The sequence below is a fragment of the Calypte anna genome, chromosome 2 (assembly GCF_003957555.1).
Source record: "Calypte anna isolate BGI_N300 chromosome 2, bCalAnn1_v1.p, whole genome shotgun sequence".
In the NCBI taxonomy this organism is placed as follows: Eukaryota; Metazoa; Chordata; class Aves; order Apodiformes; family Trochilidae; genus Calypte; species Calypte anna.
Window position 1 is genome coordinate 55,200,894 of NC_044245.1, and position 16,097 is coordinate 55,216,990.

The following is a 16,097-nucleotide window of genomic DNA, read 5'->3' on the forward strand; positions in this document are numbered from 1 at the left end:
ATGTATCTTTTGCTCCTCTAAATAGTTTTCCATAATGTAGGTAGCTTAAGTAAGATGCTGCTTACTTTCTGGACCCTCAGTGTTACACCAGACTTTCTCCTAGTTTTTTCCAGTTCTGAACTGTTAACTTTTCTTCCCTCCAGAGACTTCTGTTAGTACTTGCATATTGGTTTTGGGAAAAAAAAAAAAAATAAAAAAAAAATTGGTCCCTAAACAGTAACCATCTCAGCCATCCATGGTTTATTACCCAAGACGGTGAGGAAACAATATGCTTATTCTATCAACCCAAGGAAAACTTTCTACAGAAATGAGAACAGAACCATGAGTAATAGTGCAGGGTGTTGTAGATAGCACAGTGGCCATAAGCTGATGCAGCTATACTCAGAGTGCTCTTAAGAGAGTTGTTCATGTATTTGTAGTTGTACCTCATGTTTTTTTAAAAAAGTTCATTTGTGTATCTGGTGTATGCCAAGTACATACTTCTCGTAGGAGAACTCCACCTCAAAACATTGTCAGGAGCTTCCATGGAGATTTAATCATACAGTCAGAACATGAGCATCAGTAAAATAAACTATACACTGTAAACACTGGAACCTGCTTTTATAAGACTGCCAAATAACAAAGCTGAACTATACCATGGAAATATGCTGTAATTTGCTAGTTCTTTGAAAAACAAATTTTCCATTAGATTTTATATTTGGAGTAGATTACCTTTTAAATGTCCTTTTAATTAAAAAAATACTTAAAGCTGCTTTTAATGATACTGTTTATTTTTAAGTAATTGTAACCATTAGCACATACAATCATCTTAACATTTTCCAACTAATTCAAATTCTTTATAAACAAGTTTAAAGTCTGAAAGTAATACAAGAACCGTTTTGCATACTCCGTAAGTGGGCATATAAAAGTGTATTGATTTGCTCATAAAACTGTAAATGAAATAAAATGGTAAACAGTTGCCTTTGTCAGTCGTGATAGCAGCCATGTCAGCCAAATAGTTAAGAGTGACCATTAACAGAGCTGTTGCAGAAACGAGTCAATCATTTGCTTCGGGATCTCCAGAGCCAGGCATGTGCTTCACTTTTATTGTTCCCAACAGAGAGGTAAAGCCACAAAGAAATGTAAATAACAATTAAATTGACATATGGATAAAGCTAACATAGACTTAGTGACACATCCAAGTATGTACTTTTTTAATGTTCTCATTTTTCTTTTCCCTTTTTTACAGTTCATTTCTGAATTCTGGTTTCTCCACAACTGAACTCCATTAAAAAAAATAAAATACATTTTACTGTATAATGCCCTACACACAAAACCCACTCAGAACCTTCCTCACTAATTTCAGTTTATTTTTGTTAGTAATATAAATAAATATCAGCTACTCAGGAAACAGTCTTAAGTTTGTAACCATTGCTTAGAAATGAAACATTTTTAAACTACATATTCAGTCAGCTGCCCTAAGAAGCAGAAGCACCTCCACTATATTACTGTATTTTTACATGTTGGTTGGATGCTGCTACTACCCTCACTAGCTGGTTCAGTGTTGGCTACATCATGCTGTGGAAAGGCTTTCTGAAAAGCCTAAGTTGGAAATATTTGTATTATAGTATGAAGTTTGAAATGTACATTTTTCTAAGCCAGATTTAAGTAAGGATCAAGTTCTGGATCAGACACCCAGAGTAGTTAATCTTGATTTAAATTGATACTTCCAGTTCTGCAGTGATGTAGTGATAATTTAACACATGATTACCCACATTCTACCCTGGTAGAATGGTTTGGGTTGGAAGGGACCTTAAAGACCATCCAGTTCCAACCCCCTGCATGGGCAGGGACACCTCCCACTAGATCAGGTTGCTCAAGGCCCCATCCAACCTGGCCCTGAACACTTCCAGAGAGGAAGCAGCCACAACTTCCCTGAGCAACCTGTGCCAGTGCCTCACCACCCTCACAAGTAAAAATTTTTTTCTCATGTCTAACCTAAATCTCCCTTCTTCAAGTTTGAAACCATTTCTTGTCCTCTTGCTACACACCTCTGCAAAAAAGCCCTACCCCAGCTTTCTTGTAGGCCCCCTTCAGATATTGGGAAGTAACTACAAGGTCACCTTGAAGCCTCTACTTCTCTAGGCTGAACAACCCCAACTTTACAGCCTGTCTTCCTAGGGGAGGTGCTCCAGCCCTCTGATCCTTTCACTGTCTCTCGACATGTTCAAGGAGCCTTCTCATCCTAGAGACTCTACAGCAGGACACAGCACTCCAGGTGGGGTGTCACAAGAGTAGAGGGGGAGAATCACTTCCCTTGAAGTCTGTGCTTCTTTTGATGCAGCCCAGGACACAGTTGGCTTTCTGGGCTGCTAGCACACATTGATGGCTCATGCTGAGCTTTTGGTCCACCACCTCTCCTGCTATGTCCTTCTCCAAGCTGTCCTCAATCCTTTTTCCTCCCAACCTGTATTCATGCATGGGATTGCCTCAGCCCAGTGCAGAACCTTGCACTTGGCCTTGCTGAACTTCATGCAGTTTGCACAAGCCCACTTCTCAAGCCTGTCAAGGTCTTTCTGGATGGCATCCATTCTCTCCAGTGTGTTGACTTCACCCCACAGTTTGGTGTCATCAGCAGACTTGCTGAGACTTGCTGAGGGTACATTCCATTCCACTGTCCATGTCGCCACCAAAGATGTTAAATGATAATTTAAAAGGTAGTATGACTGTACTAGCATTTTATACAATAAAAATACAATAGCTCAGCTACTTCATGGAAAATACCTGCAACACTAAACCTAATTCTAGAGCACCTAATTTTAGAAGCTTTTCCATGCAGACTCAGATTGTGTTCCTTAATAGAGCCCATATGATAGGGATGGATCAGAATTATAGCTAAACTTTGATTAATCAACAAAAATACAATAAATTTTTATGGAGATGGACAAAATCTTCTGTTTTTTGCAGTGTTGCTGGTAATTCTTACAGACTTTGTCATGAAAAGCATCTGCCAGCTGAAATCATGACAGGTAATAGCCAGTCTCCTGGTATAATAACAGAAGACTTGGCATACTCAAAACATTATCACATACAAAATGAACAGGCAGCTATTTAAGAACAAGCAGTAGTAAAACATTTGTAAAACCAGGAAAATTAAACAAATTTTAAAAATCCATCACAGATATTTAAGGCAAACAAAAAGGCTGAAATGTTCCATTTACTCAGAAAAAGTAGCCACAGCACAATCTATGCCAAGAATTGACAGAGCTCAATGAACAAGTACAAGTGCCTTGAAAATCAGAAGCAGCAGTGTAAGGCACCATCAGCTACCCTTGACCTATTCAATCAGCCCTATAATACCAAATATTCTCACCACATGATATTGCATGTAATGTGCTATGCCTTCATTTGTTAGTTTATCCACCCTCCTTTACTTTCCACTGGATGCTGGCAATGCTGAGAAATTAAAACTCATAGTGGCACAACTCCTATATTAAAGATATGAATAGATACCAGAATATAAACCAGGTGAGTCTGCTTCCTTCCTGTCCTTCCTGCCACTGTAACAGTTCCATTTTATCAGAAAAGTTAGAAAAAAAAAAAAAAAAGTCTGGTCTTCTCAAAATCCAATGTCAATCAAAACCCCCCAAATTTGTACTTAATATTGATTTTGCTACATGTTTCTCATTTTGGCCATGAGTTCTTCTAGGCTTTCTTCAGACTCAGCTACTGTTTCTTCAGTAATCAAATTTTCTTCCTGTTAGGAACAGGAAGAAAACAGGAAGAAAGAGTTGGCAACAAAAACAGACAAACAAAAAAAGACCCACAAGACCCACACATAAAAGAAGTTTTATTCCCATTACACCACACCATTTTCCTAGAACAGACCTAAGTGATTGTAAGTTTAAATTGTAAACTCTCTTCTGACTGAGTGAGAATGTTCTGGCTGTGAAACATACGGATTCTGTGTATTGATATACCTATCATTCTTTGATTAAATATAGGTTTTACAAGATAAATATAATTAAAATATTAGTTACTAAAATATAAACTGAGAAATTCAGTTGCTTTCCCTTCCCAAATGTTATTTCCAAATACCATTATGCCCAAATAATATTCATTCCTATCACTCAAAACTACATGTACACAGTAACATCTATACTGAAAGAAATGTACTTTACAGAGACCAAAAACTGGACCATATAAGACAGCAGTCAGATGTACCAAGGTACAATTTTACTGGAATTGTTCAAGATGGAAATTTATTTTAGATTTAAAGGCTAACCAAACGGGCTAGGTTATCAATTCAATGTACGTGATACATTTTAAATATAAGCGTATTCATAAAGAATAAATACATTACCTTGTTTGGGATAGTATATGCTACTGTAATTCCCTCAGGAAGCTCAGGTACTGGGCCAGATGCAGCCTTCAGCTCATCTTCTGACATTTCAGATACTAACTCGATGCCTTTGCATTAAAAGGAATTAAGAACTTCATTAGAAGTCAGACAAAAAAGTTCTTTAATCACATAGCACAAGGAAAACAGCTACTTTTCTAAAATAGAAAAAAATTAAAAGCAGAAAGACATTTGGTTTCAGTTCATTCCCATTACAAATGCAACAAGTTTTCACCTTACAATATATGATATGGCTCCATACATGGAACTCATGGTCAAGAACAGCCCCTCTCCTGTAGGACTTCCTCATCCTGAATGGTTTAAGTCTTCCTGGGAGGGCACTTACCACTGGAAAGCCAGCATTAATACCATGCAAAAAACAGAAAGTATTTATACATTCTTGAAGCAGTTACATAAAATGTATGTACCATTTCTTAATTCTCCCTCATTGAAAGCCCCTGTAGGAATATAAAAGATCTTTGGGGATCCCTTAGCACAGTGATTATGGAAAAGACACGTGTTCTTCAGCTACACTTCTAAAAGGAATACACACTGAATACATCTTCTCACATCTTTCGTATCTTTAGGCCACCTTCTGAGGAAGTTTTTAATTCAAACATGATTACATTTTGAGCCCAAATTCTGCAAATTATTTTAAAATACATCACCAAGTTGTGATAACATTACTGTCAAAACCTGTGAAAAGCTAGGAGTAATTATGTATTATAAATTACAAAAATTAGGAACCATAAGAAGTTTATGTACCTACAGTGTGTTCACTTAAAACAAAGACTTCCCATGATACTGGGAACATCACTCAGTCTCCAGCTGATTGCTTACCCCAGTCATTATCTTCATGTACTATTTCTTCTTCTTGTTCAATTACTTCTTGTTTTGGTTGTGCAGCTTCTTTTTTCTGAAGGGAAAACACAACAAAAAAATAAAACACGTAAGACAGGTATAGCCCAGTTTTCAACAACAGCAAAGAAGGTCAAATACAGTGTTCACTCTTCTTGCAATATTTAAGATACACAGTCACCATTCAGAACTTTGTTAAGCATAAGAAGGCAAAATACCTGCAAACTGAAAAAAAACAAACCCATTGAGACCCAAAAATACATGACTACCAGAAAGGTTGAGCAATTACTGTAGAAGAAAGCAAGACATTCTACATGTCCTTTGCTTTAAGATAACTCCAAGTGCCATATTTTTAAAAAAGCATGGAACCACCTGAAGATAAGGCTGCTGAAAACTGGAATAGCAATGAAAGTTTTCTTTTACTATAGGTAGCCTGTTTTGTAATCAACACTTTAAGAAAGGGAAAAAAAAGACCAAAACATTTTTACCTTATAATTTTCTTGCTGTTTTCTGCAATTTTGGTCACTACATTGTGGATTTGGCTTCATAGACATAGTTGGGAAGAAATCTTGCATTGCATTATAACCAAGATAATAACTCACGGTACCAAAATTTAACAGGTATCTAGAAACACAAACAGAAAAAGCAGTCCCTTATATTCAGATCCAAACCTAAAAATTGAATTGCTCAAGGAATAGTTTTTCCTCAAAGAACTTTTCACACCAGTGAAGTTGTAAAAAGTTTCTCTAATTGTTTTGAAATCTGCTTTGGTCACCTAAAAACAAGATAACTGCACCAACATAGAACCAAATCCTTTTGTGGTTTAAGTGCATGAGAACAAATCAACTACGATCTCAGAAAAAAAAGTTTAAATGTAAACAATTTTCTTCTGTGCCTTAACCTATTGCTTGAAACACTGAGGTACCCTGCATTTATGCAGGGAGAGTTTTCAACACCTAAACAGATCCAGTTTAATCATCTTTACTGTAGGATCCTATTGGCAATGAAAAGAGCAATTTAAATTAAGCTGCAAGGTTTGCCTTCTTCATTAAAGAAAAATAACTGTGGCAATGTCATTTTATACCATACCTCTCTTTGCACAGCTGAAAATGGTGTCTAGTTGTTTGTAGGTAAAATTGCAAGCAGCAGTTTAATCCTTTGTATACAGAAATTTTTTTGTAACTGACAAAACCAAGCTTAGGCTAAAACCAGATAAAAATAAGATCTTATTCTCAAAGATGCTTGTAAAAGACAGCGCATAATTTTGACAGCAAACACAAAGTTGTTACATTTTTTTCCTTGATGATACATGCAGTACTTTAAGCGGCTGAAGGCATGGGACATTACTTATGGAAAATATAAAATGAGCTCATGTTGCTATATAACTATTTTCAATTCATCCCAGGTTTTCAGACTACAAACACTGCAAGAGAAATTATTTCTTCTTTGTCCATGTACAAAGTTTGAAAGACAAATTAGCACTCTAGCAGTGCTGTTTTGTGTATGATTTAGCAATGTCAACTGCGAGCACATTTCAATGCAGAACTAAGGCAAGGGTGGTAAGTGTGTGTGTATGCTGTAAGAGAGAAGCTTAAAAAACAATTCTGAAGACTCTTCCTTACCTCTGGAAAGTTGTACCAAAAAAAGCAATTCCAAACTAAACACACCAGTAATTCAAGCAGTGTGTATTTCAGTCCTATCCAATGATTCCAATACCTTTCAGAAATAGGCTACAAACATAAAAAGACCTAGACTCATCATTATGAAATGTTGCTTCAGTGTTCCCCCTTTTCTGGTACTGTGCATTGAAACCAACAACTCAATCACTTACTTCAGAACGTTTTGTACAAGCATTCCTGCCACAACCCCCATAGTTGTAGGAAGACTGGCTGCACACACTCCTTCTCGTTTTAATGTTTTCTCATCAATATTTGCAGCAACTACAAGCGGAGGAGCACACTGAGGGGAAATAAAGAAAGGCAGTTTAAACAAAAGTATTAAAAAAACCCCACAGATCATATAAACTGTTAAGCCACTCCATCAGCTGTGCCAGGATGACATTATTCATTAGCCAGTTAAGCTTCTCAGCCCTGCTTTATAACAGAAACAAGCAATTTGGTAGAGCAACGCATACCGCAAAACAAGCAGATTCACCAGGTATGATCAGCTGTATGTGTCCTGACACTGCATTTTCACTCACTCCAGATTCCATCCAGATCTGTCCAAGTTCATTGCAGGCCTTATAAATACAGGAACACATACATCAGCACTGTAGAAGTTTAAGGAAAAGAAATAAACCCCCCTATGTTGTTAATTAAGAGTGATTAAACAAATTGATCTTTCCGCTTTAAGAGAAAAAGGCTATGGCCAAAAAAATGGAACTTCAAAAGGTAGAACAGAAATTGTTTACCAAAGGACAAATTAAAGGATAAATTAAAGTTGTCCTCATGAAGCCAGCCCTTTGTGCTTTCCTGAGGACCTGAGACTTCTGAACACACACAGGCATTAGCAAGCCAGTTACCAGCAGCTAAGGGATCCAATTGCACAAACTACTTTTAGAGGCTTGGATGCAGCGTATCTGTGTACATTCAATTAATGCAATTTATAGCTGAAGGATAACAGAAAACATGCATTTGGCATAGACCCTACACAGTCTGCTGCTATAAAGAACAACAGTTTGACTAGGTAGAGAGCCTTACGACATTTTTAGTATACAACAAGTCATATGAATTTCATGTACACATTTTTTTAAATGTTCGTAAGATTTAGCCCACCAGGCTTTGATAATACCTTTATATAAACAAGATGATCTGGAAAGACAGAGACGGGTTGTGATACTTAAATCTTAGTAACCACTAGCTACTTGTACACAGAAAATACCTTTTATAAGAACTGAGTAAAAGTTCAGATTCTGCTACAAGATTCTTGATAAATTCCTGTCTTTTCTCTAGTCTCAATTTCTAACACTATTTATAGGAAAAACAGACTTCCACAAGCTCATGCCTCCAACAGCCTTACCGTGTTAATTGCCATGCGAGCTTCAAAGTTGTCCACACAGCTTAAAACAAGATCAACAGGCTTCCCTTCCTCTAGTGCACCATTACTGAAAGAAGTACCAGAAGTCTGCATGAAATAGCTGGCAGAAAAAAATACCAATGTGGCAACCACCATGCTACTTTAGAGAAGCACAAGGGAATTGTATTCCTAACAAAACTTGTGCAAATATAAAAGAGGATGCAATTAGCATCTTAGGTCTACAGTAGAAACAACAGCATGCTGAAGCTGGGATTTATATATATGGACATCATAGATTAAAGGAAGTTTCACATACTATACATTCACAAAATGTATTGGAGAACTGTATCTTTGTACAAGATAACTTCAAATGAGAAAAGTTACTTCAGAGCTTCTCCATGAGATCCACTAATAACTATCTTCTTTCTTCTTCATTCTATAAAGCATAACTGAAACTGCCCCAGAGCAGTCAAAACATGGGAATCTAAAGATGCAGCTGTAGAAATAAATGCCAACCCTAAAGAAAAGGTCTAGGCAGGAATGTCTTCATATATACACATTTGCCATTTGTTTTCAATTGGAAGTCATTAAACTGAAAAAACACAAAATAATTATGAAAAGGTGAGGTGTATAGAACTACAATGAGCAGAAGTTAGCAATATGCTTTTGCTAAAAGATTTTACCTTATTCTATCCATGAAGTGTTCAAAGTTGTCCAGTGTTGTGATGTTGTAGTTATGTACTTCAAATTGAACATCAGGATTAATATTCCTTATGGAGGAAACAGTATGAATCAGCGTTCATAAATACAATCATAACTCAAATTCAATTTCCTAACTTCTGAAGTGTTGCTACAATTTTAAGCTTCCAGTCTGAAGTCTTGAATATGTGTCAAAAAGCCACAGATGAGAAAAAAACAACTACAACACATTGAAGTGGCATTATTTATATATAACCTCTGAGCAAAATTACCTGCACTTAAAAAGTATACTCACATCAAGGTTTTGGCCAGGACAAAAATGTCTTTCAAGTATCAACCATTCCCAAAACTAATTTATACTCAAATTTTCAAATTAGGTCATGCTACTTTGCAAGAGATTAAAAGTGAAATATCAGTTTTCTGAAGCAGCGTCTTGGGTAAATACATTTTGATAACCACTAAATTATACCTCAAAGTATGCTCTGCTGCTCGCACTTTACTTAATCCAGCTTGATGAGGTTGGAAGAAGAGTCTGTTCATGTTTGCCAGTTCCACTTTGTCATAATCAAACAGAAGCAGCTATAATAAAAGTGGTATTAACATATGTGAATCTGCAAAGACTCTGCAACCAGAGCACTATGGCAAGGCATTTTAAACAACAAAACTCTTTCTAAACCCAACAACAAAACCCCCCAACCAAACACCCCTCCCCACCCTCTGCAGTCCCATTCAGTTCACATACTTAAGTTACCAGCACTGTAAGTACCTGAAAGACTGAATTCTGCTATTCACCAGAAAATGATTCATCAGGTAATAAAACCCACTCTTAATAAAAAGCAATTTGTTCAATTTATCTGAACTAAGAGTATTCAACAGATGATCTACTTGAACAATATCAGCTCTGCTATCACATTCCTGCTCACTGTTATGGCTTTAACTGGAAATGTTTAATTTCTTTCCCTCTCCTTGGCATGTAGTTCTTCAAAAACAACTCACTTGAAATACCTACACAATACATGGGCATATTGATAAACTCTGAATCAACTGTCCAATGTCCTTTTTGATGCCCGGGATGCTTGTCTTAAAGAAATTGTCCTTCAGAGGAAGGGGGAATAAACTTTGCAATAAAGAATTACATCACCTCTGTATTACAAATTTCTTAAAGTTCCAAGAGTAAATTGCCAGGCTTTGCATGGAAAGACAAACATCTAAGCTATTCCCCAAATTCCTTCCTTAAAGAAAAATCCTTTTCTATTAATTCTGCAGATTCTTGTTATCTATACACATATAAAATTAATGAAAAAATAATATATTAATAAAAAATAACGCTGCTATTTTTTTTAGCTCTAAGTCTGCCACATTACTAGATAATATTCCTGATAAAAATATCTCTAACACACACCTCATTTCAATTCCATGAGTAACAAGTCATCCTCATAGCATTAGACTTAATCTTTTACGTGAGTTACCCCCTCCTTTTCCTTTGCTTTCCTTTTGCAATAATCCAGTATAGAGGTCAGATAGATGCATGTAAGTCATGTAAGTGCAGGAGGTGACAAGCATCCAAATGAATCATCCACATGAAACAGGATTAAGCCCTAAGTAAATCCATTTCACTAGCATAAGAAAAATACAGATTCTTCATTTGTGATGTTTACACAAATTTTGTTCTTGAGTGCTTTCTTCATAGTAGCTTTTTAATTGGGCAAAATCAACTGAGTGAAATCAAATCTAACTCTTTATAAAGATGACCAACCCACCTACTATAAAGAAGTAGAAGAAGACGTCTCTCATTACCTTACCAATGCCACATCTTGTCAACATCTCAGCAGTCACACTGCCAACCCCGCCTACACCTACTACGGCAACCGTAAAGGTACGGATTTTCTGGGGAAACAAGTAAAATACAGATCAGCACCTCAAAAGCAGCCCCCACAGGGAAGAGATGGTTTAATGCAGAGAGAATCCTACCTCGTAGTCTTTGACAATTCCCATTCTTTTTAATGCCATCAAGCGACTACAATGAAAAACAGTAACATTAAACAGAAAATGTTCTCTATGTCTCTGATAGCAGTTTTGCTTTTCAGTTATTTAAAATCACTTTTGCTTTCAAAATAACCCCACCAAGCACCAAACTCAAGCCTGCTGTTTCCACAGCAGTTGTGACTGTCAGCTAGATACAGACCAAATGGGTTCTCAGGTGCTCTCCTGTGAGCAACAGAGTACTAACTGCTGGAACTCTTGTACTTACTCGGTTGGTATGAGTAACATGACTGAAATTAGGAGGACCCATAGCTATTTTTGTAAATGAACTGCTGATTTATAGGATGAAAGCCTGTACTTTTTTCTGTAATGAACCACATGGCAGCAGGCCAGTGAAAACTTTTCCCCTGTTTTCTCATCGGTTTTATCAGATTAACACCAACACAGCACTTAAAAAAATTAATACATTAGCAAGTATCAGGTTGTGAGAATAACTGGAAGAATTTTAAAGTAACAGTTTATCCTGCTGTTGCAATTTTTTAATTTACAGTATCAGTAAAAGTATTAGCTTGTATTAAATAAATTAATCCTGAAAAAAAAAAAGAATACACCAGATTTCCAGAGCTGCTGACCATTAGAACGGGTTCTAGATTCTCAAGACTTCTTTAAACTAAACACTATAATAGTGAAGTTAAAGAGGAGTAAGAATTCATGTAACACCAACACCTAGCCCATTTATTGACAATTTATCTGAAAAACTGAGTTTCCTCTCTCTCATTCCATTCTCTCCCTGTAGTGTAAAGCAAGATAATGCAAAATAACCCCGATGCACGCCTCTGATAGCCCAGTCAGGTGGGAAAGCCGAGACCATCTCTCCCCTCCTCCCACTGCCACAGAGGCCCTACCTTCAGCACTGCCCCGACACCCTCATCAGCACACACAGTCCCATCCCTGATACCCCCTGGCCAAGCCCACGTCCCCATACCTCTCACCCTCTACCCAGACCCACAGTTCCAACCTACGGCCTGGGGCCTCACAGTCCTTCCTTTTCCCCATCCCCTACACCCCGACTCAGCCCCTGAGCCTCCTCCCCACGGCTCAGTCCCGGCGCTCTCCCCACAACACCGCCCCTGTAGCTGTTGCCTTCCCACCCCACAGCGCGCTCCGCGGTGAGGCGGAAAGCCCTTCAGCTGCCCCTAACTCCCGGCCGCACCTGTAGGGGTTGGAGTCCGTCACCTCTGGGCTCATGCTCTCGATGCGAGCCCGCGGCGCGGCCCGCCCGCCCTTCTCCCGAGCCAACTCCTCCTCCAGCTCCCGCACACGCCGCTCCAGCTGCTCCAGCCGGCTCCGCTCCGCCATGGCGGCACCGCCGGTACCGCAACGACACGTCTCCCGCCTGAGTCTTCCGGGAGCAGCAGCAAGAGCCGTCCCCTGCGAGCACCGATGCCTCCGAGAACGTTCCCCTCTCGACGGCAGTCTCCTGCCGCCCGACAGCGGTCAACGAGCGGGTTGTGGCAGTGACAGAGCGAAAGTGCCAGCCGGGGCAGCAGCCACCTCTTAGGAGCCGCTTTCCTCCAGGTAAAGCCACCCGGCTCCCGTAGCCCTTCTGGGTCGGCGCCGGGGACCACTTTTCTTGATGGACCAAGCGGCCGCCAGTTGCCGTGGCGACGCCGCGCCGGGCTGGGCTGGGCGAGGCTTCTCCGTCAGTAGCGTAGCGGCGCGGTGGGCGGGTGCGGGGCGTACGTCGGTTGCGCAGCGGGAGGGGGGGATGGCGGCGGAGCCGGGTACCAGCGAAGTGCGGCCGCAGCACCGCTTCGACCAGGGCAGGTTGGAGCGGTACCTGTGCAGCCACTTGCCCGGCTTCCCTCGGCAGCCCGCGGGGGCTCTGTCTGTCAGGCAGTACAGGTAAAGAGGCGGGCCTGCCCCGGGGCCGCTGGTGAGGGGCGAGCGGCGACCTCCACGGTTGTTGACGCGGGGCGTGGGACGCCCCCGTGTGTGGCGCAGAGCCGGGGCGTGGGCCCGAAGTGTCCCCCTGAGGGGCAGGGGAGAGCTGTCGCGGCTTTTTCTCGCTGCCCGGCAGGAAAGGCGGGCAGAGTGAGGGCCCTCGGCCCTGCGGGTGGCAGACAGCGGCCATCGAGGGAGTGGGCCGTCCCCTCCCTGGAGCAGGGGAAGTCAAAGTTCGTGTTGGCAGCAGCGCTGGTGGCCTTCGGCACCGGCAGAACCTGCGGCCGTCCGCTGGCAGGCGGTGCCTGGGGTGGACTGCACGCTGTCCTCAGGGAACCACCCGTTTGGCCCTCGGTGGTGCGCCCTGTTGGAGCCTGGGATCAACTCTTGCATTGCCCGCTCATAAATCTTGATTTGTCTGACCGCTTTGTAGCAGCACGGCGAATAGTAAGGTTCGGAAGTAAACACCTGGCTTAAGAAATCGGCTTTGAAAGCCGTAGGTTGTTGGAAGATAAGCAAAACCATGAGAACAGCGTGACAGGGTGCTGAGATTCCTATTAACAACCACCCTGAAGGCAACACATTGTGCCGGTGAGGTGCTGCACCCAGGCTCCGTGCCACAGAAGGTCTAGTTCATTGCATTCAGAAAATCACTGTGGGACCTCAGGCTGGGAGCTGACCTTTAAAAGTTATGTTATTCTAAAAGTTAACTTCATACACGTGACATCAACTGCATTACCTGCAGCTATCAACAAGAAATAGTGAATGATTTTCCATTGTATTCTGATAAAAATATGAAGCATCCACTGAATCCTCACCTGTCCTCTCGTCCTCGTTATAGGAGGAACCTCAGGAGAGTAGCAAATAGCAAAATCTAAAATACCACCAGTGTTTGTGCTTTTGTTACTTTGTTTGCCTTGGCTTTGCACTTCAAGGCTTTAACCAATCTAAATCACAGTTGTGCCAGGCATAGTATCTGTATGTTAAATACTTGTTAAATTGTACTGCAGACTATGCCCTCTCTTAGGGAGAATGAAAGTGCCATAGTGAGCATAAGGGCAAAGGTAGTTGTCTAATCTTTCATTGGACTAGATCAAAGTGTGTCTTAAAAATGATCCAGAACAAGGAAAGGAAAGCATGTGGATAACCACAGAGCCTTAAGGAAAATGGGGATCAGTAGGCTTGATTGGTATATGGACAAGGTGTTACAAAGAGTTTAACTAGGTTATTCTCATTTCTGTGTCTGATTTTTCTGATTCTAGTGTAGCATATGTATGTGGTGATCAGGCTAGGATACTGTGGGGCCTGGTACTAGAATTCATCAGTTATTTGGGGAGTTTTCTCTGTGCTTAAATTTTTCAAAATACAACTTGCCAGAGGACTAACACAATTGTGGGCTAGAGTGAATTCTGCTCTGTTTAATTTCCTCCAAATCAGAGGGCTTTAAAATTAGTATCTACTGCATACCTTGAAAGCATTAATGATGTTTCTTCAGGGAATAACTGCTATCTCCATTTCACAGAGGAATAAATTGAATATCTGTGATCTCTGCAGTGAAAGAAAACATCTTCTTATAGGTAGAAACAGAATCACTGACTTCTGGTTTCATAGTTTATTACTTGCATCCTTGTAAAATTATACGTGAAAAAACCCCAACCAACTTCTGAGAAGAACCCTTTTCTTTTTCTTACTATTTTGTTCAGGCCAAGTCCAGTGCATTTTGTGTAATTTCTAGTGAAAGTCTGCAAATTTTTAAGTACCTGAATTCATATGTAACGACAATCTTTCTCTTTTTAGCTTAGGACAGTCAAATCCAACCTTTTATCTTCAGAAGGGTGGGCATGCTTATGTGCTCAGGAAGAAGCCCCATGGCCCTCTTTTACCTAGAGCTCACAAGGCAAGTAACATTGTTCAGCAAACTCCAAACACTTTGTGTTGCAGGTTAACTCATATACATGATGGTGCAGCACATTGTTGAATGTCTCTGGAAATGCAGTGATTTGATGTGTCCTTTCCACTTTTCAGTTGCATGCATATTATTAAACATTTAAGAGGATAAATTGTCAGTCACATTCATGAGTATGTCATTCATATACTCATTTATGCTTGGGAGCTTTTCATTGAACCTAAGTTCTGTGTCTTCTTCAGGTTGATAGAGAATATCGTGTGCAGAAAGCCTTATTTTCAGCTGGATTTCCAGTGCCTGAGCCCCTGTTATATTGCAGTGATGTTGCTGTCATTGGAACAGAATTTTATGTAATGCAGCATGTGCAGGTTGGTCTTAGAATGTGATTCTTTTTTCTTTTTCCTACTACAAGCTTCTTTCAAATTGTTTAAACCTTTTTGTTAGAGCCTTATTAAGCATTTACAGCTTTGTTCTATAAACACAAATAATCCCCTGATGTTTTTAAGAATGCATGCTGTCAGAGATTCTCACTGATTTCAGCTTCTCCAGGGCTTGTTTCCCACTTTATTGAAATTTTTCAGCTCAGTATTTAACCTCTTGGGCTCTCAGAATAATGTCTTGAAACAAGTTGCTGTTTTTTCTGTGAGAAATATTCACATAAGTCAGGGGGAGAAAAGTTAGACTATAAAGTTATACTGGATCCTTGGACATCGTGGGACCTGTAGATAATAATCTATATACAATCATCTGTTATTGAAAACCAAGTAATTTCTTACATTAAAGGTGGAGAATTTTTCTGCTTTTGACTGGAACAAAGTGGCTCCTTCATGAGAAGCTTTGCTACTCTTATATTTACGTTTCCAAGGATATAAATGTGCAGTCTTTTCATTCCAAGATGGAAGCAGTGCATTGTTTTTAACAAATACATTGTGTTTTTAGAAAGCAATCATATATTGATTGTGTTTAAACTATTACACAATACAAAATCTTATTTCTAGTTTTGTTTTGCAGAATCTTTCAGCAAAAAACATTGGTGCAAACCAGTGAAATTGAGGAACTTGGAGAACAGTCTGTTTTTTCCAATCAGTTACTGACAGGGACAAACTAAAAGGAGAAAATGGAAAACCACACACTTCTTCTAAATATCTGAACTGCTTTTAAGGATAATGAAAGTGGATTTCTTTGGATTGTTTGCCTCTTTGTATATACAACCCAACCACTCCCCTCCTCCCTCTCCACAAGATCCTAAGTGATATTTTTTCTGGCAGTTAGCTGTTAGAGACAATATAGAAACTTTTTTTCCCCTGGTTCATT

At 39.8% G+C, this 16,097-nt stretch overlaps 2 protein-coding genes across 4 annotated transcripts in view; one reads left to right on the plus strand and one right to left on the minus strand.

Moving 5' to 3' along the window:
• Positions 1 to 759: 759 nt before the first annotated feature.
• UBA5 (ubiquitin like modifier activating enzyme 5) lies at positions 760 to 12,620 on the minus strand. 2 transcript variants are annotated; one of them, XM_008496010.2, is made up of 12 exons: positions 12,147 to 12,620; positions 10,922 to 10,967; positions 10,748 to 10,837; positions 9,420 to 9,529; positions 8,935 to 9,021; positions 8,255 to 8,339; positions 7,371 to 7,475; positions 7,068 to 7,195; positions 5,725 to 5,860; positions 5,219 to 5,294; positions 4,343 to 4,449; positions 760 to 3,736 (listed from the first exon to the last, which is right to left on the minus strand). In XM_008496010.2, the coding sequence occupies exons 1-12, from the start codon at positions 12,290 to 12,292 to the stop codon at positions 3,653 to 3,655; spliced, it is 1,200 nt and encodes a 399-aa protein (XP_008494232.2). In that variant the 5' UTR covers positions 12,293 to 12,620; the 3' UTR covers positions 760 to 3,652. The 2 variants fall into 2 exon arrangements, with proteins under 2 accessions (XP_008494232.2, XP_030299992.1); XM_030444132.1 differs by lacking the exons at positions 10,922 to 10,967; positions 12,147 to 12,620 and having other exon boundaries at positions 2,480 to 3,736; positions 10,753 to 10,801.
• Positions 12,619 to 16,097, plus strand: part of ACAD11 (acyl-CoA dehydrogenase family member 11) — a 30,091-nt gene continuing 26,612 nt past the window's right edge. For both annotated transcript variants that reach the window (XM_030444129.1, XM_030444130.1), the window contains exons 1-3: positions 12,619 to 12,838; positions 14,675 to 14,774; positions 15,026 to 15,151. In XM_030444129.1, coding sequence (XP_030299989.1) covers positions 12,702 to 12,838; positions 14,675 to 14,774; positions 15,026 to 15,151 — 363 coding nt within the window. In that variant the 5' untranslated portion in view covers positions 12,619 to 12,701. The remainder of the gene's footprint in view (positions 12,839 to 14,674; positions 14,775 to 15,025; positions 15,152 to 16,097) is intronic.